Source organism: Sminthopsis crassicaudata, chromosome 4, assembly GCF_048593235.1.
Source record: "Sminthopsis crassicaudata isolate SCR6 chromosome 4, ASM4859323v1, whole genome shotgun sequence".
NCBI lineage: Eukaryota > Metazoa > Chordata > Mammalia > Dasyuromorphia > Dasyuridae > Sminthopsis > Sminthopsis crassicaudata.
In genome coordinates, this window is record NC_133620.1 from 172,335,091 (window position 1) to 172,362,762 (window position 27,672).

General features: G+C 33.4%; 1 protein-coding gene across 2 annotated transcripts in view; it reads right to left on the reverse strand.

Annotated features, from left to right (window-relative positions):
- Positions 1 to 852: 852 nt before the first annotated feature.
- RSPO3 (R-spondin 3) overlaps positions 853 to 27,672 on the reverse strand; it is a 103,181-nt gene continuing 76,361 nt past the window's right edge. The window contains exons 5-6 of one of the 2 annotated variants that reach the window (XM_074309904.1): positions 2,874 to 3,043; positions 853 to 1,223 (exon numbers count right to left, since the gene is read on the reverse strand). In XM_074309904.1, coding sequence (XP_074166005.1) covers positions 1,188 to 1,223; positions 2,874 to 3,043 — 206 coding nt within the window. In that variant the 3' untranslated portion in view covers positions 853 to 1,187. Of the gene's footprint in view, positions 1,224 to 1,660; positions 3,044 to 27,672 lie in introns of those variants that run through there. The other variant, XM_074309905.1, reaches the window with a different exon arrangement.

The window sequence follows — 27,672 nt, forward strand, 5'->3', positions numbered from 1 at the left end:
TCTGAAGAAATCTCAATTAAAAAAGCAAATGTGACTATATAATTCATCCTTGTCTTGAAAGATATAGAGAATAAATACTGAGTTAAACTGTATATTTGGGAGAGGAAGTATGAACATTTGTCACAATTGTGTTCAGATTTATTCCATCAACCCAGTTTAATCCAACAAGCATTTATTCTATGCAGAAGGCACTACACCATAAATTAGAGAATGTGGAAAAACAAAACAAAACACATAGTCCTTTCTTCATTGTCTTTCATCAGTACTATAGTGTACTTGAATAGTCCTAGAAAATCAGCAGATATGCAATGCAGGCTTATTGAATGTCTAAATAAATCTGTGGAAATAAAGGAAGGGACAACAATAACTTGATAAATGATACTATAGTAAGTACCTAGGAGAGGGTGTCATTTGAGAGTGAGCTAATAGTCCCTCTACATACACACATCCCCCACATCCTATTGTGTAGGATGATTTTCTGTTCTTCCATAATCATAGCATAGAAATTTTCTTTGGACATAAAACAGGGGATATTATAAATCTTCATAGATTATAATAATGACACCTGTAAGACAATGTATGAAAATAGTAAAATAAGAAACAAATAAGGCATTTTAACATTTTATACCTTGGCTGGGGAAAAAAAAAAAATATATATATATATATATATACACATGTGTAAATACACACATGCATATACACAATGCAATATATGCATATATATTTACATGTATATTTATATAAACATATGTATATAAAATAAACACATTTATATAAACATATGTATAATTATACTTGTATGTGCATAATGTATATACAATATGCCTATATACACATGTGTGTATATATATAAATACACATAATATATCACAAATCTATTATGCATGCTTTGTATATATACATACACATGAGTGTGTACATATGTATGTGTTTGTATGTTTGTGAAACAATAATGTTTAGACAGTGCAGATGGTAGAGAAGTGCCTAGGAATAGATAGCCACAAGACAAATTTATTTTAAAGTCTTCAGAGAGCAGCAATCTTGACAGGGCTAAGAAGAGTGATGGACCAGGTATTTTATCCAATCTACTACAACAGGAAAGTCAACATGGATCAATGAATTCTGTGCTCCACACTCAGAGATGTTCCATCCTGGAGCTGGCTGTCTCCTCTGGTTGATTCCTTCAGTTATGGTGATGTCAATCCCCCAAAGAGATCCATAGACTGAGAAAATATGGAGAAGAAAAGGCCAAAAGATGAAGTAACAGAAAGAGATGGCATATGAGGAAAGATCTAAATTATGAAGCAGTTCTAAGCTGTCTAAGAAAGAAGAGGAAATATATAGTGGATTTAATTGTCATTATTTATAGTAACTTAATAATTAGGATTATATCTGTGGTGGTATAACTTGAATTAATGAAATGAAATTAGAAAAAAAAAACTTAGTAAATACTTCTTTACCCACTATAAAGATTTAGAGCTTTAAATAAAAATAGATTTTAAAAAACAAGAATAGGAGGTAGTAATACATTCTGGATTAGAGAGGAAATTGGTTAGTTAATTTAGAAAGGATTCATAAATGAAAGAAAAACATTTTCTACTAATTAAATCAATTATCACTATCACATTTTTAAATAAAATGAAAAAAAAATAAACAGAACTTTACAAACTATCAACAAATATATTTATTATGGTGGCTTTTTTTCCCACTAGATATACCTTGTTAAAGAAGTAATATCCCTTGGATTCCTCATGAATCATAAAGCAGATAAGGAAGCATTTTTTTTCCCCAGTGTGAGAGGGAAAAAAGACACAACTGCAAAAATGTGTTACATTTGCTGTGCTCTATTTTCTGTTCTTTATTAATTCAGTTTTTGTTCTCCTACAAGTATGGATTTGTTTGTTGTAAGTAAGGTTTGTAGTGTAGATACATTTCGCAGTTTATATGACTCCGGGAACAACCCAGACAGGAGCATTGATGAAAGAGAAACCCGTCATATTTTCTTAGAGATTAGAGTGCTGCTCCACTGGAGCAGAACCATTGGTCCTTCACAGTTTTGTGAAGCACAAAAATACTCTCCATCCCAGCAGTTTCTTCCATATTTTTTTCTCTCCCCATTTTCACATAACCGTTACTATCCATTCTAGGGTTTCTTGCAGGTAGGAGTACAGGATAAGTACAAGGGAACCAATTTTAAAACAGTTCAGTTCTGATAAACCATTGGATAGAAAATGTTAGGCCCTAATTCTGAGCACTCTTGGTAATCTATTCAAGACATCGACACAGAACTCTTGAACCCTGGATTTCCAATGTCCTTTCATATTTTTTTGTTTTTTTTTTTTTCTTTTCCCTTCCCCTTCTCCATCTCCCCCCTTCCCTTTTTTTTTTTTTTTTTTTTTTTTTGGTGATGCACCATTATATTTTTTTGAAGGGATACTGTGTCTTTGACTTAGTAGACATATCTTTTGCTTCTTATTTAAAACAATAGCCTGAAAATTATTTTACAAAGAAAAAAATGTTGCTTTTCCAGATGCCATCATTATAATGTTATATCCTATTAATAATTATATACAAAAATTCTTAGGTGTCTTTTTACAAAAGCACAGAAGCATATAAGATAACCCCTTGAAAGTATCCCTTTTTTAGACGTCTTTGTACTCATGGCTCACGAATGTCTTGGTTATTAACTATGTTTGTATGGAGAGTATAGGAACTATCTGGAATGTTGTTTAGATGGAACAGTAACTGGTAGCATTTTCCACTTGTGGTTCTAATGGCTAGAGCACCTGTCCTGGGAATCTGGTGGAGATAGCAGCATCATAAGTCTAAAACAATCACATGAGACCTTTTTAGTGTACAGTGCTGACTAATACCGATTTCTGTTGTTTATCTTGGACTTTTCGTTTCTTCTGCTGCTGTTTGTCTTTATTTTCCCGTTGATCCTGGGATTCTATAGTGGGCTCCTGGCCTTTGTTCTCAGGTTTTGCTTCCTTACTTTCTTCTTTACTTAGTTTTTTTCTTTTTCTCTCCCTTCCTTTCTTTCCTGAAACAAAAAGCATACAGGTCAATTTTTAAAAAGTAGTGGGGGAAGAAAACCCATATATACAATTCAGATTTGCTTAATGTTCATTTAGGCATAGATTTCCAAAACTTAATAAAATATCTCTCAGCAGGTTTTGTGCAGTGAATCTTCAGTCTAAATTGTTGCCTTAATTGTAAGATATTTATTATTTCACCAAAAAAGATTTTTTTTGACAAGTCAAGAAGCATTTATTGAGCATTTATTATATGCCTACCTGATACTATGCTAAACTTTTGAAAATTTGAAGGAGAAATATTGGTGAATATGGTATAAATACATATCTTTTATTATATAATCTAAACACTTAAGGTTGATATTACTTAATGTATCATTTTCACTGGAGTTAACATTTCTCCATTTATGGTATTTTCAATAGTCCTTAATTATTCTCCTGTAACAGTCAAGAATTTATTGTCTTTCTTTTATCAATCAAAAAACCTTAACTGAGTGCATACTAAATGCATAGCACTAAGGAATAAGGTGTTCTGAGTAGAGGAAAATAAAGAGGCCTATGATATGGTCCTTGCCTTAAAAGAACTAATTTAGTTAAGCAGAAGGAACAACATGTATTCATATAAAGACAGCCAACAGTATTAGGTACCTTGATTTCTATGCCCAGGTTTTTAAATTTTATGGAGTATGAAGACCTGAATTATGTTAACAGGACAAAAGTCCCAGTTTTGACTATGACTAATTAGCTGTATGACTTTAGGTAGTCACTTAATCTCTCTGATCTCATTTATAAAATAGAGACAATAGTAACTGTCATAAAGTTGTGAAGAAAGTGTTTTTTAAACCTAAAAGTGCTAGGTAATTAAGAGTTATCATCGCCATTACATCATTACAAAGACAAAAAAGGATATATTTTTATATACAGAAAGCAAATGCAAAACAGCATCTACTAAGATCCTTGCCATATAAGCTAGGGTAGTTTCCCCCTAAATCTTAATAAAACCATCCTCTGTACTTTATTAATTCATATAGGCTAGAGCGGTAGGGTAGAATAGTTTCATTAGTCCATAAAAGGTAGGGTAATTTTCCCTAAATCTTGATGAAACCATCCTCTATGTTTCATTAGTCCATAGGACTAGGACTCAAATCCTTCATATAGTTTCTAGCACTTGAATTTACAGGAATCAATAAGGCAAGCAAGTATGGAAGTAAGAGAGCTGTGCCCACTTAAATCAACACTGTATCTTAGATGAATATTTTTTTCCATCTTTTTGTTAACTTCCTTTTATCAAATACTATCTAGTCTAAGAATGTCTCATTTTATTATAAACTCTTAACTTGAATCCTAGTCCCATAGACTGGCCCAAAACATGTCTAATGGGTTCTATTTAATTATTTCTTGTAAAGCATCACCAAATATTTCTGTGGGTTATAGAACGCTCAATACAACAGATTTTCCTCACTTACTTGAATTGTTATGCAGACATTTTTGAAAACATCAAAATAAAAAGGTACAATGATAGAGCTCATGAGAGCTTTCTGATTTAATATGAAATATTTTTTCATGATGGACAATGTCAAATTGTCCTGCTTCTATGGATTCTGAGTTAGTTGATAAGTCTGGGTCAAAAATGTTAATATTGTATATGCTGCCATCTGATACATGCCATTTTCTATGCTGATACAACTTTAAACCAGACTTCTCTCATTCCATGATTCATAATGATAATGACTCATTTTACCATAGTATTTTCAGAAATATACTCCATTTTAGAAGCATTTTCTTTTTTTTAAAACTTATTCCAACAAGTGTGTCATATTTATAAATGAGTTTTAGGCTTTAGCAAATTAGTAAGAATGATGAAGAGCAAGTTGATTTCAAAAAATCCTGGAAAGACTTAAACGAACTGATGCTGAGTGAAGTGAGCTAAACCAGGAGAACAATGTGTACAGTAACAGCAAAACTGTGTGATGATCCATTATGATAAACTTAGATCTTCTCAGTCATACAGTAATCCAAGTCAATTCCAATAGATTTGGGATGGAAAATGCAATTCACATCCAAAGAGAGACCTATGGACACTGCATGTGGATCAAAGCACACTTTTCAATTTTTTTTCTTTCTAATTTGTTATGATTTTTCTTTCCCAATATGGTTAATATGGCAGTATATCAAAAATGATTGTACATGTATAATCTACATCACATTACTTGCTCTGTTGAGGAGGAGGAAGGTAAGAAAGTGAGGGAAAATTTGGAAGTCAAAATTTTACAAAAATGAATTTTGAAAACTATCTTTACATGTAATTGGAAAAATAAAGTACTATAAAAATGAAAAGAAAAAGAGAATTGCCTCAAGGGCAAGGTATGTCTTTGCTTCATAGGCTTCGATCATAAGGAAAAGCAAGTCAAACTAGTTCCACTGTCTTACTGGATTAGAATTTTTGGCACACTGAATATTAACTCTACCATTCTTTTTAAAGGTACAAAGAATATCGAGTCAAATAATGTAAAATAATGTAAAAGTATTTTAGGTGAACAATGATTAGGAAACAACATATTGCCCATTGTTGTTTCCCAATAGGTTGTAATATGTCCTATAACAATTAAAGATGCCTCAAGAAGTATCTCTTTCATGAAGGGTCAAGTCCTTAAATACAGGAAAATGTCTGATGTGGTCTTTGTTTTGATACTGATTCATAAAATTCATTATGATAGGTCATACCAGTAGCTATAGTGATGAAAACTATAAGCTTTGGGAAAACAACAGTAGGGAGCTACAGAAGTCAGAATTATTGGACAGAAGATATAAAGATAAGGAGGCATAAAAATAGGCTGACAATCGCTTTTGTGAATAATTGTTATATATGACTAAGTCACGTGGGAAGAGCATATTTTTTGAAGAATTGGAAGTGAATATCATATAGAAGGCAATAGAGATATACATGAGTGAAAACAGGTTGCGACATATAACCAATGGAAAACCTTGAAAGAAAAATAGGAATTAATTACACCGTCACAGAAATGTGTGATAGAAAAGAAGATGAGCCAATCATATGTTAAGAATGAGAGAGGACAGGTAGCTAGGTACTTGTACCCTCATTATTTCTGGAGAAATTAAGAAAGGTCTTTAGTAGGTCAGGAAGTCATAAAAGATAGGCAGGTATGGGTAAATAGTGACCTCATATTGAAAGGCATATTCAAATTGTTGAGAGCATTTATGCGAGTCATATGAGCTGAGCCTGTTCGGAGCACAGGTTCAATTCTTTAGTAACATGGAGTTCTTTCTCCTTTCAGAATGACCCATCTGAGGTAGCACTATATATTCAGAAGACTATATATGTCTCTGGGGAAAGCTGAAGATTACTGGAGAGGGAAGAGAAGTTGGCTTGATTGTTTATAAGTTCAGGAATTAGTCCTTTGAATTTTCTCTTGGATGAAACAAAGTCTTTCTTTTAAAATAAGTATCTAAGGTGCTTTGCAAATCCTGAAGTGCTTCAAAAATGCCAGGTTTAATAATATAACTTATCATATTTGTAATTTTGTTAACCTGAGTGCTTACATGGTATCTGAGGGCATTTTTCTTCCTTTTTTTTTTTTTTTTTTTTTTGTCTAGGTTTTGTAAAAACCTAGATATTATCCAAACTGATATTTCTAGGGGAAATGAGTGAAAGAAAGATTCTTGAGAAGCCCTTTGGATTCTTGAGAAGTTATTATGAATAGATTATGTAGATATAGAATTTTTCTAAAAAAATGATCAGTGTTAGTGATTGGAAATACTAAGTACTTTTGTATAAATACTATGTTTTAGTGCTTCAAATACAGTGGAAAGATAAATGAATTTGGAGTGAAAAGAACTAGATTTGAATCCTAATTCTATAACTTGTTGCTTATGTGATCCTGGACAAGCTATACAACTTTTCTGGCCATCCTCTATAAAATAAGGAGATTGAATTTGTTAACCAATTAATTTCTTTCCAGCTCCAAATTTTATGAGGACTTCATATTTAGAAGAACTTTAAAAATATTAAAAATGGACTATAAACTCCTTGAGGGCAACAAGTGTTTTGTTTCTGTCTTTGTATCACCAGCTTCTAGCTAAGGGCCTGACATAATAGATATTGAATAAATATTTATTCAGTTGAATTGAACTTGGGAACCATATGTGGTAAAATAACAGTTTTTGCCTTCCTAGAATTCTAGTGTTACTCAGATCCTACAAACTCTACCCAATTGTATTCGAATCCAGAGATGACAGTGCTTATCATGTAGTTTGTTTTCAGAGGGCTGGAAAGGCTAACTCCCCTAGATTTTTCATTCTGAGGAACTTTTTAGAGGTGTTCAAGTTCAGCTCTAAAGAAAGAAAAAATGTCAGTGAAAATCTTATTCCAAAGTTCTGTAAAAACTATTGACCTCAAACGAAATGTTATTTTGATGGAAATCATCCAGAAGTTTAGTGTTTGACATTGTTCTCTTGATGATAGTCCAACATCTTACAGCTGTGAGCCCAACCATCACGTCTTGGACACATTAGAAATATACTTTTTTTTCCTTCTTTGCTCAGAGATTGATTTATATATTTTTTAGCCACTAATGACAATATATTCGACATGTAATATATTTCTGTTTATTAGCAAACTGATATGGTTATTCTTTAAGACAGGCAGATACATTTTTGGAAGTCGCCTGAAATTCAGTATTATTGGTCTATTATCCAAGGAATAACTATTTAGTCTGGGAGGTGGTGGGGGGGAGGGAGCTGAATTAAAGTAACAGGAAACTAGCTCATTGAATAGAGTTACTATTCAGCAGACTGCTATTGCACAATATAGAAATTGGACCTTTTTTTTTTTCCCCCAATGGCACTTGTGTTAATTGTGGGAAATACTAAATGCCCTTTTGCATTGATAGTCACATTTAAGATTGGAAAATCAAATAAAAGGGCCTAAGAATATAGATATAGTATATTAAACTTTACATATACTTGGTTAATTTAGTTCATATAAGACTGATATACATTAAAAGGGAAATAATTAACTGTTTATTGATCTGGTAATATTTCACTGATGTGGTCAACAGTGAAGGGATATTTCTAAACATTTTTATGATTTTGTAAACCAGGCACTCTTTGTTAAAGCATTATTTGTTAGCATGTGTTATTCCAATAACTATTAGTTGTTGTTGTTGTTGTTGCTGCTGCTGCTGTTGCTGCAGTGCCAGAGCTAGGGGTGTGGGGTCCTCTGGCAATTGAGATGATATTAATCTTTGCTTTGGTTTTCCAGCAATAGGGTGGAGTTTGAGCAAAAATCCCATAAAAAGGGAACTCCCCTTAGCACTGAGATAAGATCTGATCATGTGCTCAGTGAAAGGGATTTCTTTTCCAATGTTAGTTTTTAAAATATTACTTGGGGGGCCAATCTTTCTCCATTATCTTAGATTTTAGATTCTAAACTTATTTATTATGATTTTACCATGTGACAGACCTTGTGTGAGGCCTTAGAGATACAATGTTCAAAAAATCCAAAACTGTTTCTTTTCTACTGGCTTAGACTGGAGTTATAAACCAGTATGAGAGCAGCAGGGGAAAAAAAAAGAAAAAAATGAATGAAATCTTTCAGAATGTGGTCCTATCTTCTAACTACACAAACACCCATACACACCCCACACTATATCTTCATAAATAATATAGAATAATTATATAGAAACATTATTTTATGTCACAGAATTGCATAATTAATCGCAATAACTTTAACATTATGAAAACAGATATTTTTTTATCAAAAAAAAAAAAAGTAAAGCACATTTGCTAGTTTAGCAGCATTGGAACTTAACTTTTGAAATGTTTTGAATATGAAAATTTTGAATATTTGGTATGGGAACTAAGTAATGACAGTACGTTTTGAAATGGCTGACAATATGTAATGTTCTGATTAGAATTATTTGTGTTTCTGTCTTATCTTCCTACTAGATATTAAACTCAATATATCAAGAACCTGTTCTTAGATAAACTTTATTATCTCTCCCAGCATCTGAAATAGTTTCTTGCATATAATAGATAAAATGTTTTCCATGAAAGGATGAAATAAAGCATAATGAGAAGCTCAGTCTATAAAATATATTTCCTTTTTTCCTCCACTTCACTATTCTGAGGTCTATATATGGTGCAAAAAAACCAAATGAGAGAAAAGAACCAATAGAGAAAAAAAAATGGCACTTTGTTAGTTTCCTAGTGTTTAATCGTAAATTTTGTAAATTTAATGTAAACTTTTCATTTAGCTCTGAATCCCAGTCCAGCTGAGTTAGGAAATAGCTTATTATTGTGGAAAAAAAGGAGCTGTGCTCTTTCTAAAGTCAACTAGTTCATTTATAGAGAATGATTTAGAATTACAAATATAAATTAATTTTTTTCCCTATATGTTTAGAAATGTTTGTGTTGAAACTGTTATATATAGCTAGTGCTTTTCTGACCAAACTTTTGCTGGTTACCACTAGGGGGAGCCTTGGAGCTTTAGCCATTCTGAAGTAAATTGGGAAACATCTATTTTGCTCCAAAAAAAAAAAAAAAAAAAAAAAATTTCCCCAAATCAAAATATATTCCACATGCCAGAAATCCCAGTGAGTAAACAGTATCAAATCTGTGAGTCAAACCAATTAAAGCTGGCTTCGTTAAAAAGCCAAAATGTGCTGCTAAATCTTCTTTCTTCATAGTATCAGTAACAATATATCTCAGGCCTATGGTCCCTTCCTGAAATGTCCATACAGCACAGACAGAGTAGGAGGAAGGTTTAGCATAAGGCCTTCCGCTATAAATTTGGAACTGCTTATCTTTTACTTCCTGTTGTGGCCATGAGTTGGTGTGTATGTGTAGGAAAATTTCCTCCCTCCTTCACTTTCTCTCTTTTTCTCCTTCCCCTCTCTTCCTCCCTCTCTCCCTTCTTTCTGCCCTCCCTTTTTCTTTCCTTCCTTCCTTCCTTTTTTCCTTCCTTCCTTCCTTCCTTCCTTTCTTCCTTCCTTTCTTCCTTCCTTCCTTCCTTCCTTCCTTCCTTCCTTCCTTCCTTCCTTCCTTCCTTCCTTGCTTCCTTCCTTCCTTCCTTGCTTCCTTCCTTCCTTCCTTCCTTCCTTCCTTCCTTCCTTGCTTCCTTCCTTCCCTTTCTTTTTTCCTTCTTTCCTTTTTTTCTTCTCTCTCTGATTCTCTTTCTTTTTTCTTCTTCCTTTCAGTAAGGCCTTGTGGAGAAAATTTATAACCAAGGGTTATAAGTGTGGTTATGTCTCTTTGGTGGTTATGATCTATTGTGCAGATACATATTTAAAGGCTGTGGATTAAAAAACATAGGGCAGCTTGACCTAGTAGTCTGATCACACAGCTGAGCATTAACAATGCCAAATTCTCTTCTTAGATATATTATTATGTTGTGGAATTCAATTCAACAAAGCTTTAATAAGGGCCTACTGGGTGTATAGCACCACATCAAGCACTAGGAGAACTATAAAGTGTAGCTTAGACAAGACCCTGTTCTCTTGGAGCTTATAGTCTAGTAAGGAGATCAAATACTTAATTTAAAAGTTTATGGCAAAAAAACCCCAAAAAAACACATAAATCTATCATAGAAGTACATAATTCATTAATATGCATTCTTGAGGTAAGAGATATAGACTAAAAGGATGAGGATGAGAGAGGACTTCCTGAAATATTTGACATATGCACCTAACCAAATTGATCTCAATTGTCTTTAGAATAAAATAAGATTCTTTATAGTCTGGTTCTAAACTATATTTCAGGGTTGATTTATATGATTGTCTTTTAGAGACTATGATATATCCCAGTCAAAATGGCCCACTAAATACTTTGCTTTCCTCCTCCCCCACCCCCACCCCATCCCAGTTCATTTCTTGTCTCCATGCTTTCATAAAATTTCCCCATAGCTGGAATGCTTTTCTTCTACACATTTGACTCCTTAAATCTTAATAATTCTCTTCAATTTTTAGCTAGTGTTACCTCTTACAAGATTTTTTTTTTTATGAATCCCCTCAGACATTAGAATTCTCCCTCTCTCCTATTATTTTGTGTATAGTTTGTATTTATTTATACTATAAGTTGCTATCTCAAAGTAGTATTTGGTCTCTTAAATGCAGTAACTTTCCCTTTTTTTGATCTTCATTTCCTCAGTGGCTAGTGTAATGTCTGGCACATAGTAGGTATTTTAAAAACCTTGTTTGAATTGAATTTAAGAGAAAGCAAGCCAATATTTGCTCCCCCAACTATTTTACCTAAGGACTTCCCCACATCTAAAGTGTCAACACAATGAATTAGAGTAGGTTATTCTTCAACTCAGTATAGGAGATGCCAAGAATCACTATTACTGTGTGTAAGGCCCTAGTGATTCAAGGGAGGAAATAAAACAATCTTTGGCAACAAGGAGCTTACATTTTCATGCCTATTAATTATTTAATCTTAGAGGCAATTCTACTTACACACAGAAAAGTAATTTCATTCATAGAATTATAAGTTCTGTTAAAAAGCAAATAATTGGTCCCCAATCACACACACACACACACACACACACACACACACACACACACACACACACACAGAAACATAGACAAAGACAAAGACAGAGATAGAGACAGGGAAAGAGACAGAGACAGAAATACAGAGAGATATACACAAGGAGAGATTGAGACAAAGAAGGTAGAGGTGGGGGCAATCTGGCTTAGAGAGCTAGTTTCTTTAGGAATGTTTAATTAACACTTTTCACATAAACTGGTTATTTGGTTCTAGACAAGTCACTTAAATTCTCTGTGGCCCAGACAACTCTCTAATTATTAGTTGCAGAGAAAGTGATCATCTTCATAAGTAGAAGTTCCTCACTAACAGTTCTGTGGATCCAAGGAGTCACAGGTTCAGTCTCTCTTCTCCACTATGAGAAAAGATAACTATAAACATGAAACAAAGAGTTCAATTTAGCATGTCAGCACCAGAGTCTCTATCATGTTGGTAAAATGTTGGAATCAATAATGGTATGTTTTGCATGATCCTCATGGGAAAGACAAGTATTTTCCGAGTTTAGCTCCATGAATGTAAATTTAAGATGTAAAAGCAGAAACATGTTTTTCAGGAAACCAACAAATTTTGAATTGTGCTAAGCATTCTGTGTGTGTGTGTGTGTGTGTGTGTGTGTGTGTGTGTGTGTGTGTGTGTCCATCCTTAAGGAATGATAATCTAGTAACAGGAAAGTAAATGAAGCAAGGAATTTCTGGATTAGATTATATATTAGATTGAACAATGGTGTCAAACTTAAATAGAAATTGATCCCACCTTCTATCTAATGACTTAGAATACTATAAATTAACACTATTTGTGTTGCATTTTATTTATTTTGTTAAAAATTTCCCAATTACATTTTAATCTGTTTTAGACTGCACTTGGGAATGTTATGGGGTAACATGATAAGTGAATTTGACACTTTTGGTATACATTATTAATTCTGGAAGAATTCAGAAAAATGTACAGTCATTTGTCGGTGATGGGTAGTCATATAAAAACTTCATGGAGAAAATCAAACTGAAACTGAGTCTGGAAGGAAATGGAGGATTTGAAATAACCAAAAGAATATTGGATAGCTTCCCCATAAGCAAAAGCCCAGATAGAATTGGATTATGCAGGCACAGTAAGGAAACTAGCCTCATTGTGATTGAAGCTTTGCATCAGGGAATAATTGGAGACAAAGTGGGATTAAGTGTCTTGGACCTCTGGATTAAGATTGAATCATAGAAATCTGTGTCACTCTAGGCAACAGTATGGTATAGTGATGTGATGGGAGAAAAAGGATTGTTTTAGAGACAAGATTTTCTGTGGAATTCTATATTTGCATCTTATTGTTGTGAATTTGAGTGAGTGTTCTGGGTCTCTAAGTATTTGTTTCTTTTGTAAAAATTTAAGGTTTGGATTAGAATGATCTCTAAGATCCCTCTTAACTTTGAATCTCTGTGCTTCACCAGCACTATTATCCTTAAAAAGAATATCAAGAAGTATTAAGAACATTTTGCCATCTAATGGAAGCTTGCTTTCTCCTGTAAATAAAATTATCTTGAAAAAGTGATGTTTGAAAAAGGAAAGAGACAGTTAAAAGAATCCTTTTTGAATTTGGGAAAATATACAATAAACATTTTTTCCTATTCCAGTGAATCTGTAGAATCTATCCTTCCTGGACTGGGAGGGTATCCAATACTGTTGCCTTAGTCAATTCAGTTATACCTGTTTCTTTGGGACCCTATTTGGAGTTCTTGGCAAACATTCTGGAGTGGTTTGCAATTTCATTTTCTAGTTAATTTTATAGATGAGAAACTAAGGCAAACATGAGTAAGTGACTTACCCAGAGTCACATGGTTACTAAATATTTGAGACTGGATTTGAACTCAGGGAGATGAGTCTTCCTGATTCAGGTCCAGCACTCTATTCCCTATGCCATCTAGCTAGATGCCCCACTTATATAGATTACTGTGCAATGTTAGCATACGTTGGATGTATTTGTTGCTTAGTATTTAATTTTATAATCCTTCAATATTACTTCTTTGGAAGCAAAGTCTTTTGTAGTTATCAAAGGCTACCATTTTATTCTGTAGATGACAAAACTGATATCTAGAGAGGTCTTCAGTATGGTATAGTGGAAAGTGTTGAATTCTAAGTCAAGGGCCCTAGTTTCTTTTTTATTTTTTATTATAGCTTTTTACTTACAAGATATATGCATGGGTAATTTTTCAGCATTGACAATTCCAAAACCTTTTGTTCCAATTTTTCTCCTCCTCCCCACCCCATCTCCTCCCCTAGAGGGCAGGTTAACCAATACATGTTAAATATGTTAAAGTATAAGTTAAATACAATATATGTATATATGAAGGGACCTAGATTCGAATCTCTACTTCTTATGATTTGTGAGACCTTGGGAGAGACATTACCTCCACTTGCCTTTCTGTAAAATAAAGGAGTTGGACTAGATGAATTTCCAGCTATAAATGTATGATGTTATGTCTGCCTTGCCAAGGTTACAGGGCTATAAGTAGCAGAATCAAGACTTGAAACCAGCTCTTTTCAGTCCAGATGCAGCTTTCTTTACCCTATAATATGCTTATTCATTTATAACTAGAAAGTTTTTTTTTCTCTTTTTTGATTATTTGGGCTGTGTGCCTAGACATTGTCCTGAGTTTGTTCTACCACTGAAGATATCTTCTTATGCAAGGTGTAATCATTTCCATTCATATCATGTTCCAGGATGATTGATTGATTAATGACTAATTATACACTTGAGCCACATCTTTGGACTTGGTCTTTAAAAGAGAGAGCATACTCATACAGAGAAAAAAGAACTGGAGCTGAGAAATGCAGCTGCTTGAGAATCCAGATGTACAGGCTCCTTCTCCAGGGAGCCTATTCTGAATCTGTGTGTAAACCCTATCCTAGTTGTGATACAAAGTTATGGTTTTCTTCTAATCTTTGTCTGTGTCTGTTCTCTCTTTTAATGGTCAAGTCCAAGAGTGAGGCTCAAGTATTATAACTGAAATCCAATTGAATAAATTATATTAAATCCTACTATATGCAAAGGCACCGAAGAGTAAAAGTTAGGGATTCAAAGACAAAAAGGAAATAGTTTCTTCCCTCAGGGATATCACATTTTACTGGAGAAATACAAAATATACACAGGTAAATATATTATACTGCCCTATAACCCCAATCCATATGAGTATGCCCTTTCAATATACATATATATATATAATTTTTAATAAGTGCTTGATCTGTCTGCCTACTATCCACTATTTCACCTCTCTATAACCTTCTCTCTCCTCTCTCTTTCTACTATCCATCTATCTGTTTATAATTTTCGAGGTCCAAAACCAAATTGTGAGGATTATCTGCATACATTTTCAAAGTAATGGATCTAAACATTTAAAAATATATAAATAAGAAGCAAAGATAGTTCTAAATACATAATACAGAGACCTAGCTTTGAAATAATATGTAAGATTCTCAGTAGAATGAATATCTCCTCAAAATGTTAATTATTGACATAATTAATTAAGTGAAATTTTCTTTTAAGATACCCAGTCACTATCCTTGAAGCTACCACTAGTAATGAACATTTTTTTTTCTAGTGAGAGAGATTAGGTTGAGTCTCCAAAATTTTTATATCAAATGTTTATCTTATGTTTCTTAAAAAAAAAAAATCTAGCATGGCCATTTAAATGTCAAAATTGAATACCATTTTTCTTAACTCCCATTATCACAAAAGGATGGGTAGAATACTGGAAAATTTGCTGGTTTTGGAGTGGTTATATCTAGGTAATATAGTAGGTTTGCAGTCAGGAAGACCTAAGTTTAAATTTCGTCTTAGACAATTAATAGATATGTGACACTGGCAAAACCGCTTAATTTCTATCAACTTTCCTTTCCTTAATTGTAAAATGGGATCTTAGTGGCACCAACCTCAAAAGATTATTGTGAATATTGACTAAGATAATATATGCAAAATGCTTAGTACAATGCCTGATACATTGTAATTTCTTAATAATAAATGCTGATTCCCTTCTTTTCCCTTCTCATTTGAATGTGAATAAATCACTTTTATCTGACTTCAATTCCTTAATCTATAAAATTGGAGTGAAAATACAATGCTATCTACCTTGCACTGTGAGGAAAGGTAAAATAAATATGAACTTACTATAAATGTAATATATCATAAATATGATCATGCTAATGTATGCTCAAACTAAAAATTATAAAAATTATATCACAGCATGATGCAAAAATATTGAAATGACAATTATTGATCTTATTTGAAAAATCTGAATTATACTTTGTGCTAGTTTTATATGTAAACTTATTTTTGTGCCACACATTTTGCCTCTCTTATTATTTCCTTTCAGGTTTATTTAACATTAACATTATTTAATCATGGTGTTCCTTCTGAAAAGTGACAGTAACTGGGAAACATGGTACAGAGGAAATAATGCTAGATTTGGAGTTGGAGGAAAATGAATTTGAATAATGGCTTTGCCATTCACTCCCTTTTTAACTTTGAGCAAATCAGTTAACCTTACTAGGTTTCAGTTTCCCCATCTGTAAAAATGAGAATGGAGCAGATTTGAGGACTCTTATAAACTCTAAATCTATTACTCCATGATTCTAAGAATGCTTTCCATTAATTTACCTTCCCCAGTTATCAACAATGAGGGGTATGTTAACATACATTTCCCAAAATATAAAAGATTCCAAAAAATATTTCAAAGTTTATTTGCTAGTATAAAATTCCTTGACCTTTTTTATAACTCAAAATTTTAAATGCCATTGTTCATTGATTCTAAACCAAATCTTTCTTGGTTTGTTTTTCCTTACACATTACTCCTGCCAAAGAAAGAGAATCTAACAATATTACACCTGACAATTTTCATTAGAAAGCATTCAGCCTGATGGATCTGGAGGTAGCTTTGTCATTCTTCCTTTTCCATAGGTATGCATGCTTCCAGTCTCTCATGGCTGAAATACATTATCTGGCGCCTGTTTGTTTATGCTCGACATCCCTCAAATGTCTGCTCTGAAGAAAGTCTCCAATCCCCAAACATTGTTTTCATCTTTGATGAAACGGGGCCTTCCAATTAAAAGGGAAATCCTTCATTTCGAAAGGTTGAACAGGATGCTACTTGAAAATTCATTCCAGCTGGCTAAATTGAGCTTTAAGAAAGGCCAAAGCAAGATGATTTTTTGGGCATTTAAAAATCTTGGTTGCCAAATTGATATATCTCTCTATATTACAAGTCCTGGTCTCTTAGAACTCTGGGAAAGGGAACACTGCTATTTCTCCCTTCCTTTGCATTACTGTTCCCTGAAATTACTAACTCTTCTAAGAGTCTTTATTGCTACATTTACAGTGACTGCTTCTGGAAGGAATGCCGATACTTTTCTACACTCTTTTGCCTTTTTAAAGATGCATCATTCAACTTGGCTTTCTTTTCTCATTCCTCCACAACTCACTGTTTCTTTTCTTTGAAGTCAGTATCTGTTCTATACAAAATAATTAAATTTAATCCTAAATTATATCGTGAAAGGGGAGGAAAGAAGAGCCTATTAAATCTCAAATTCAGTGTTTGACTATATAAGCATAGGAGTCCAGTTTTTTGAGCCAGAAGGATTCTTAGAGATGATTTAGTTGAATTCTCTTATTTTACTTAGGGGGAAATTGAGGCTCAGATTTTATTTGTGAAAGGTTGTAGGAAAAGTGAGTAGGAATATCTGGATTTGAACCCTTTTCCTCTGATTCAGGGTCTAACACTCATGCCATTGCATCACTTTGCTATTTGAATAAAATATTCTGAATGGAGCTTCTTAAAGACGTTTCCTGACATTTATTTTTAGTTATAGGTTATGTTTTTTGCCTAAATAGAGCTGCTTTTTTTTTTTTTTTTTTTTTTTTTTTTAATTGTACCTCTAGGAACCGTTCCAGAGCATATTTTCACTTTGCTTTTGTGGGAATCTCTTAAATTGCATTCTCTTGACTGGGCCTTACTCCAAGTTCCATTGTATCATTGATTAGATTAAAACAAATAAGTTCTTTAAAAACCTAAACATAGTAATCCATAAATCCTCATTAATTTAGAATTTATCAGAAAGCTACTGAAGAAAGAATTTATGAGGTGACTATACATAAGCCTGTAGGTGGGTCATGTTTAATCTACTGAAGATAACATGAGTTTTAAGGAATTCAGCACAGCATCTCATAGAATCAAAATAATATAGTTGGAAGAGATCCATGAGATCATGTTGATCACCTCCTTAAGTTCTTCCCATTCAAGTAGTTATTGTTCATTTATATCTGAGTCTTACTTTTTCATTTGCACAATCTTAGCCCAACATTTACTAGTTAACACTTTGTCATCAGTTAGTTCTATTCAAAGAATTTCACACTAGGAAGGGGCTTCAGAACTATTTGTCCAACCCATATCCCAAAAATTGTTGCCTTGACAATGTCTGTGGCAAATGATCTCTTCCATAGATCCAGCCTTTGATTGAAGACTTAGTCAAGGGACCTCCTTACTTTCCAGGGCAACAAATTTTCTTGTAAATGGTTTTAATTATTAGGGAATATTTTTAAAATTCAAATCAAGGTTTGCCTCTGTAATGTCCTAATATTGGTCTTGGTTCTATTCCTTTCTTCTTCCTCTAGTAACTATTCTTCCTCATGATGGACCTTGTGTACTGTGGGGTTTGGGGGAGACAATACCACAATATCACTTTTACAAATGAGAGCATGCTTGAATATAGATTAGGCCTATTTTGTTCTCCCTAAATATTTCCATTTCCTTTAATCGGTTCTCAAAAAATAAGATTTAGGACCCTTCACCATTCTGGTCACTCTCTTGTAGAAGCCCTCCATCTTATCAATGGCTTTCTTAAAACATGTAGCCCAGAACTGAACAGAATACTGAAGGTGTAGTTTGACCAGAGCAGAGTAAAATGGGACATCTACTTCATTATAATTTGATTTGGATTGTGCATGGATCCAAAACACTTTTCCTCATGAGTGTACCAGATCAGCATAATTTTACTAGGCTTTTCCTTTCACCATATGTGTTTGTATATATATGGGGATTGGTGGTTTGGGGCGGTGAAGGGGTAAGGGATGGTGAGACATGTGCAACAAATGTGTGTGGACATATGTATGCACATATAAATATATATACATGTGGTTATTTATAGCATTGTCCCCTTCTACAGATGGAAAAACTCTTCTGCTTGATTTTAAAATATCAGTTCAGAAATAGATCCTTCATTCTCATTCAGTTTTGGATAATATAGAAGAGAGTTTAAGTCCTGCCCACAGCTTTCTGCCAAAATAGGTCTCAGCCAACATTGTCCTTTCTGTTGTTCTTCAAATGGAGAATAATCGAGCAGTCAGAAAGCTGCCTGTCTGTCTAGAGTCAAAGTTGGTCTCAGGCATAACCGAGTAGATACAGTTTTATCTTCTTCCCAATTCCATTTCTAGGATGTTCCCACTTCCATTTGATATCACTCCCTCCATCCTCATTCATTCTTCTAACAATCTCCAATGTTGTCCTTTCAAAACTGAAATTCATTTATACTATTGCTAAAATATCAAACAGTAATAGAATTTCAAGCATTGATTAGAAGGTGGAGTTAAATAAATATTATGGGAAACTGATTTCAGCTCATGATGTCAAACTATATCACAACTTGGCTTGACTTGAAGCAGAAGTTGGAGATTTTCCTGAGGGAAAATAGTTGATTGGAAGGTCCAGTTTATACTAAGTACGGAAGTTTATGAGGGTATGGACCAAATGAACATCTCTTTGGGAAGTTTAGAATCTAGGGCAATACTAAATAACTAGAGACTCTAATGATGCTCTTGAGATTTGGGTTCTGGGTAAAAGGACCCATTTACAGTGGTGCATGTGCATTAAAAAAAAAAACAACTTTCTTATGGCATTTTTTGGGGAAAGTGTTTTTGTATAATTGCACATACCTACATGAACATTTTGGTTTACTTCACAGTGATAATGTTGCTGCATATATATGGACAGAGATTAAATAATTCAAGTAACAATAAATTCTTGTCCACAGATTTTCTAATAGTATCCTCTTTCCTCTTTTCCACCATTCCAACCTGGTTACAGTGAAAGGAGAAAGAGGCCATAAGATACTGAAGGCCATTTTGTATTTCTGTCTATTTCATGGCTTTTTGTGATGAACAACATTTAAAAATTCTCACATACTGGCCAACTTTCTGGTGATCGTTAGCTCTGTTGGTCTTTGAAGGACAGGATGAAACATAAGTCCTTTTATATGTACTCTATACCAGAAATTCTGACCCACTTTCATATCCTTTGAGAATCAAAGGCTTACCTCCATGATATGGAAAAGTATAAGGTTAGGACTTTAAAATGCATGAGAAGCAGTATAAAAGCTATGCATGATCAGAAAGGAAATTAATTCATACAGTAATAATGAGAGATAATAGAGAGAGACTTGAAATGGTGTGAATGAAGGGAGGGTGGAGAAAGGGAAAAATAGCTAGATAGCAGATGGGAATTGGAGGAACAAGTGAAAGAAAAGCTTTAAACACATTGGTTTTAAGATTATGCAAAGCATTTTTAAATATTTAAGTTCCAATATAAATGTCAACTATATTGGGGCAGTTAGGTGATGCAGTAGACAGAGTGCTAGTCTGGAAAAGGACTCCAGACTCATTTTCCTGAGTTCAAATCTGACCTCAGAAATTTATTAGCTGTGTGATCCTGAGCAAGTCACAACCATTTTGGACTCAGTTTCCTCATTTGTAAAATGAATTAGAGAAGGATTTTGCCATTTAGCAAACCCCTCCAGTATCCTGCCAAGAAAATCTCTGTTCACAATGAGTTGGACATGACTAAACTGTCTGAGCAATAACAGTAATAACATTATTATCATTTATAGGGTAAATATGAATAAGAATCATCCAGTATGAGAAGGCATAACGTCATTGAAGAAAAGGCAGATGCAAGGTACTGGCATCAGAAAATTTGAATTTAAGTTCTGGCTCTGATACTTCTAGCTGTATGCTGTGTATAAATGATCTCCCTTCTCTGTGCCTATTTTCTCATCTCTAAAATGGGGATATTAGAACTTAATTACCCATTGTTGAACTATTGTGATGAAAGTGCTTTGTAAACCTAAAAGTGCAATAGGAAATGAGGGTGATTGATGAGATCTGTGTCTGTGAGGAAGTGAGTATCCACACCATTGAAACTGTGACTCTATCAAAGAAAGTCTGTGTGTAGAATTAGGGAAAAGAATGTATTGAGAAGTTCCCCTCTCTCATCCCCTAAGGTAGTTCTAACATTAATGGAGCATCTTCTTTGAAAGAAATGCCAGTGAGCTTTTACTCCCTAAAATTTGTCTTACTACCTATACTATATCACTTTACACAATAGATGTTTAAAACATTGTTGTTCCATTGGAATATCATGGCTCTATTATATCTTTGGAAGATGGCAGTCTCTAGCTGCATTGGCCTCCACAGAGGGCATTATTATTATTATTATTATTATTATTATTATTATTGCTGAGGCAATTGGGGTTAAGTGACTTGCCCAGAGTCACACACAATTAAGAAGAATAAGTGTCTGAAGTCAAATTTGAATTCAGGTCCTCCTGACTTCAGGGCTGGTGCTCTATGCATTGCACCATCTACCTGCCCTGGCATTTAAAAAAAAATAAAATTTCCACTCTTTCCTAAAATGACCCCATCCATACATAAAAAGTGGATTGAGTGTTGCTTTGGGTACAAGGAACTGAATTTTGCTTTCAGTAGAATAGGAAAAGAGACAAAGCACCTCAAGAGATACATTGTGAAACTCCCCCTTTTAAAGGGCCAGGGATAGTAGAAGAGGGTATGTTTAATATTCTGGTGGAGACAAGCAAACAAGCTTCATGGAAGAGAGAGAAATAAAAATGGAAATGATGGGCTTTACTCAATCACAAGGAAAACAAATAAATATTGGTCATTTAATCGATGTCTTTAAGAATCAAACATTATGCCAGGAACAGGAAAGATATTTGGAATGACCTTAGAAAAAGCAAGCTTTAATGGTATAAGTAGCATAACAAGCAAAAATAGATTGGGAGAGAGGAATCTTGGTGTACTGAGTAGGACTTGTCTTGAAGTCAGAAAGCACTATGTTCAAGTTTTGTTTATGGCAGTCATTAGTATCTGTGTAACCCTGAGAAAGTCATTTAACCTTTCAATAGTTCTTGGTAATGCACTTAGATTCTAAATTACAGAACAGCAATTAGATTCTAAATTTCAGTAAGCAGGAGTCTCCACACTGAAATATTTCTACTTGAATGAAATCACTACTGAGTTGTTCAAATTTCAGCTCTACTTTTCCCTTCTCTAAAAAAGTTTGAAAAACTTGGGAATTCTGTTTTTCCAGATATGGTTGAAGTCTATATGGAATAGACAGCATATCTGGCCCTTGCCTTCTTCATTTAACAAAGTGCTTTTGTGAGGATTTTTAGAAAAGTGGAATTTGGAGCTGTAAGGAATGAGAAAGAAATCAAAAGTAATTGAAGGCAGAGAAAAGATTTTTAAGAAAACTAGTTTCATAGATTCTTTGTTGTATCTTTCTGACTTTTGTACTCTCTTTTGTGTCCCTTTTTTTGATTATTACAAGCTGAATAGCTCTAATGTGGTTTTGGGTGCTGTCATTTGGGTTAGAGATTATCTTGTCAAACATTTTGATACTAAACAAGGCATGTTGTTGCAGAAGGCCAAGTGAAGGTCAGGTATTTCCATGCATTTTTATGACAAATGGTATGAAGGGGTAATCAATGCCATCAACATTTGAAGCTACTGATTTTTCAATTCATTGTATAGAATGAATAGTGGAATAACTTGAACCAGTGATGCCCTCTCTCCTTACCTCTATCCAAAGTCCAAATTTCCTTCAAAGTTCAGCTCAAAAGCTTCTTGCTATAGTACTTGTTGGGCAATGGATAGAACACTGGACGTGCAGTCAGGAAGATTCATTTTCCTGAATTCAAATCTGGTCTCAGATACTTACCAGCTATGTGATTCAAGGCAAGTCACAATGCTGTTTGCCTCAGTTTTTATTTTGTGTAATGAATTGGAGAAGGAAATGGCAAACTCCTTTAATATCTTTGTCAAGAAAACTCCAGACAGAGTCACGAAGAGTCAGATATGACTGAAATGACTTAAACCACAGTATTAGATTTACAATTTGACTATAAGCATAGAGTGCAAAAAGGGATTAAAGTGAATTTTCAGGAAAAATAGTTTAAAGTTAGACTGACCTTAAATATCAAACATAGTAGTTTGTAATTTTATATGAAAAGAAATAGCAAATCATTCAATGTTCTTGAGTATTCACATGGTCAGATCTTTGCTTTAGTAATTGTTTCAGCATCCTATTAAATTATTCTTTGTCATGTAAATTAATTACATATATATTTTAAAAGCCATCTCCTATTTGAAGCCTTTCTTGATTCCTACCAATTGCTAGTGCCTCTGAAAGTACTTTATTTTATGTATAATTTATGAGGTATGCATAAAATCCCCTGAAAGGATGTGAGTTCTTCGAGAGAAGGTTCATTTATGTTTTTATTGTTACCAGCACAATATTTGATACATGGTAGGTGCTTAAAATATCCTTGTTGATTGATTGAATGGAAGTCTGGAAATTTGAGTAACAGTTCAGTTGACTATTTTATTTTTAGGAAATTCATGGAAACTTTCTGAATCTCATTTTTCTCATCTATGAAAAGGAAAAAAAAATAATAACACCTTTCTTCTTACTATATAGAATTGTTGTTTGGATTTAATATTGTAAATGAAAGCACTTTAAATTTTACAAATTTCTATACAAATATAAGAAAAAAAGAAAGAACTCATTTGGAAAGAAGTGCTACTAGCTAAATAAATAGGACATATATTAAATCAAAGCAGACATTCTCATAGCTACTAATCCCTTCAAGTTTTTGAGAAAAAATTTCCCATTCCATCACTTTCACCCTGTTCATATTCTAAAACAAAGGCAAACACACACACACACACACACACACACACACACACACACACATATATATATATATATATTATAATAATATATATATGTGTGTGTATGTATATACATGTATATGTGTGTGTATATACACATATATTTCAAGGGAGCCAAACACTATTATAACTTTATGCTATTTATATATTTTCAGGACAATTTTATTAAATCACGAAAGCACACAATTCATCAGTAACTTATATTTTCTTTAGCTTAATTTCCCTTAGTCACTGTTAATTTACTTTAGAAGTATCCTTTCACTGTTATTGTTAAAAAAAGAAAATCTTTGTTTCTGTTAGTGATATGATTCAATAAATAAAATCATTCCATATGAGGTACTGGGCTATGATATCATCACAGCTGCTGAGCAGTGAATAGATGAGATTTATCCATGTTGCTATTGCATTTGGTTTCATATTTATAGCATTTACTTTATTCTGTGATTAATGTAGATTACTCAGTGTCCAAAAGGTAGGATGATGAATTTAGTCATTGTTTTCCTCTACTGTACTTTTAAGACAGATGAACTTTCTTGATTGTATCAGGGAAAAACAGGTTTGGGGAGAAGACAAGAAGAGAGGAATCAAACAATGCTGACCAGACAGAATTTACCTCATAGAAAAAGTTAAAATGGCAGGGGGAGGTCAATTGCTAAAACTCAAAAGTGCCAAGTGGTGCTCATTGTTGGTTAAACTTTGAGTCACCTACAATCCATTAATAGATTCTTATGTAAATTTTGAGGAGCCAACTAATTTCCAAGAAGCATGACCCATTTTCTGGAATGGTTCTGACTTTTTAATGCTCTCATAATTCAATTCATAAACATATGCCAAAAATAGTCTTAAAGATCTCTATCCTAATGCTCCAATATAATCTGAGTCATTTATAGCATTGAACTCATCCATTCCTCTACCCCATTAGAAATCCCAGTGCTTGAATCCCTTCTTTGGGAACATCCTTGTAGCAAAGATGGAAAAGTCAACTCTTTTGATAATCCAGATTTATGAATAATGAATTGTTAATAGTCAATTTCCAGAAAGTCAGAACTACATTTTAAATGAATGATCATACATTCCCTATCAATACAACTAGGGAATTGATTTTACTTATTAAGGATCTACCTAATTTAGATATATTTTTGTCAGCTGGTTTGAGAAATATAATATTGAAAAGGTGTCTAGGTTTTCTTGCTACTTTTCTGCATATGTGAAGCAGATTGAGGGAGGGTGTACATTATCAGTGCCAGTTTGTGAATTGGAATTCTTATTAAGCAGAAATACATCTGGAATATATCATCAGCATTACCAGCTTTAAGACAAATAGAAGAATGTGAAAACATGAAGATTTTTTAAAATGGAATTATGCCTTTGTAGTGGTAGAAAAAATGATCCTCTTTATATCCAAGACAGGATATCATTGTAGAAATGCAAAAATTCATATAAGCATTTTTCCCTTACATGCTTAGCCATTATCATTCTATTCCTCACTATAGTCTTTCTTGGGGTCAAAGAGTTTTGCCCTTTTCAGAGAATTTATTCACTTAGTTCATGCTTCTGAGTTCACCAGAAATGAAAACGTGATGCTGTATTATGTCAGAATTGTATGTTTAGTCTGCCTTTCTAGAAATAATCAAGAAAAGTTATATATGAAAAAAGACAGATGTTACCTTTTCAGTCACTGTCACAAAAGTTTCTAGCATAACATTTAGAGAAAAGAGCAGACATCTTGAAATAGTTAATTATGTATTATATATATATATATATATATCAGATAAAACTGGTATCAAAAATAGAAAGTGAGCCATATGATAACATATTGATTTAGAAAACCATAAATTAATATCATCTGTTTTATTTATTTTGATAAACATTTACCAATGACATTTTAATCAAGTTCTTGCTGCATTCAGGGAGTTTTCTGACCCCTGTAGATGGTCAGATGGATAGTTCTGCTTTGTAAAATCTCTCTTGATAAACAAACATTTATAGCCATATATCTAAAATCAGCTTTCAATTTAATGTGTTCTTCTATATTCTTCTCTTTAAAAATTTAGGAAGAATGATATTCTTTCAGCCTACTCAAGGTTCCATGTAAGCATTTTTGCAATGAAGACATTTTCTTGAAGGCTCAGAATGGTTTCAATCACTTCCTGAAAGGTGGTTAAAAATTTAACTGTAATGTGCCACAATGTTTATCTTGGGATGTTGACCCTTATTTCTTATGCTGTATAAGAATAATGGTTCAAATGCAAATCGCCAAAAGATACTTTCCACTGTGATTCTAGTAGCTGAGATTCTTACATGTTTATTCTTGCGATTCCATTGTTTCCCAGTCTGTTAACTTTTCTTCTTCTTTGTCAAATAAAATACAGATTCCATTGTTGATTTAGATCTCATCATTTCTGACACATATCACTGTGATATAATTGGCTAATTATTTAATATTTGGAGCTGAGTACTAGGGATAAAGCATCTCCTGGAATATAAGCTAAGTTTTCATAATGACTTTTTTCCCCCCCTGTGACAATTGGATTTAAGTGACTTGTCCAGGGTCACACAACTAGAAAGTGTTAAGTGTTTGAAGCCAGATTGAACTCAGGTCCTCCTGATTTCAGGGCTGGTTTCTCTATCCACTGCACCATCTAGCTGTCCCTCATGATGGCATTTTCATTTGAGCATCATGTCAAAGTTGGATTGAGTCTCATACACAATGAAATTAATCATCAATGCTTTCAAAGTTATGCCATTATTCTATTTGGGTTGGTAGTGCTGATTTTACCACTTAATATTTGATTCTCTTCTATGATCCTGCCTTTTTTTGCCAGGGATTACAGAGACTTTTTAGGAAAGAATGCCATACTTTTCTTAAGAGTCATATTTCTTTTTAGCCCCATATCTCTCCATTTTTCCTTAGTTTTATTCTATTTCTGTTATAACAAAAGATGCACAGAGGGTATTTATTTCTTTTATTTTCCTTATTATATTTCCACTTTTAATTCCTTCTTGACCACTTTTTTTCCTCTTCTACCTTTAAAGTCTTTCTCTAACAATTCTACAGCTCTGTTTTTTATGATCACCTTTATCCATTTGTTATCTGCTCTTATTATCAGACCTAATAGAATTTGGTTCTTGTAATAGTATTTATTAATGGTACCAAACACCTGAAGAACATTGAGAAAAAACATATTTTGTAGATATATTGATACATCACTGCCCCCTGCTGTCCCAGAGGACAAATTATGTGCATTTATGTGCCCAAAGATGCTAACCTATGTTTATGTAAACTGGAGTAAACATAAACCACTACAGATTAAGAATGATGCTATCTGTTAATCAAATATAAATTAAACAATACCCAGAACTGTCTCTATTAATTGAATATGGCTGTTCACAGGAGCTACTGGGCAATTTTAGATCTCTATATATTAATTGGAACTTGTAATTTGAAATGACATATATTAATCATTCGTGGTGTTTAAATAAATTTTAGCTTTGTTGGCTCAATTATTTTCTTCCTGAGAATTTAACGAATTAGATTTTTTTTGGTAACTTTCTTGCATATTATATGAAAAATGGATCCAGCTTGAGTATGGGATTTGAACATCAAAACAACCAACCCTTTCATGACTAGGAAACTACTTGTTTTCTCTAGAGCAGGTCAAATTCAAAAAGTCATAGGGTTTGGGTTGCACAAAGGACTTTTTAAAACATTCAATTTTCTTTTATTACATAAAAGTTATGTGTGTTCTATATTTCTCAGGCTTCCAAAGACTATTTCCCTCTCTTTTATTCCCTTTCCTATTTTGTTAGGACATGCCTTCATTAGCACTACCCACTGGACTATCACAATAGTTTGTTTTTTTTTTTTTTTTTTTTTTTTTATTTCCTGAGGCAATTGGGGTTAAGTGACTTGCCCAAGGTCACAGATAGGAAGTGTTGTGTCTGAGACCAAATTTGAACTCAGATCCTCCTGACTTCAGTACTAGTGCTCTATACATTGCACCACCTAGCTGCCCC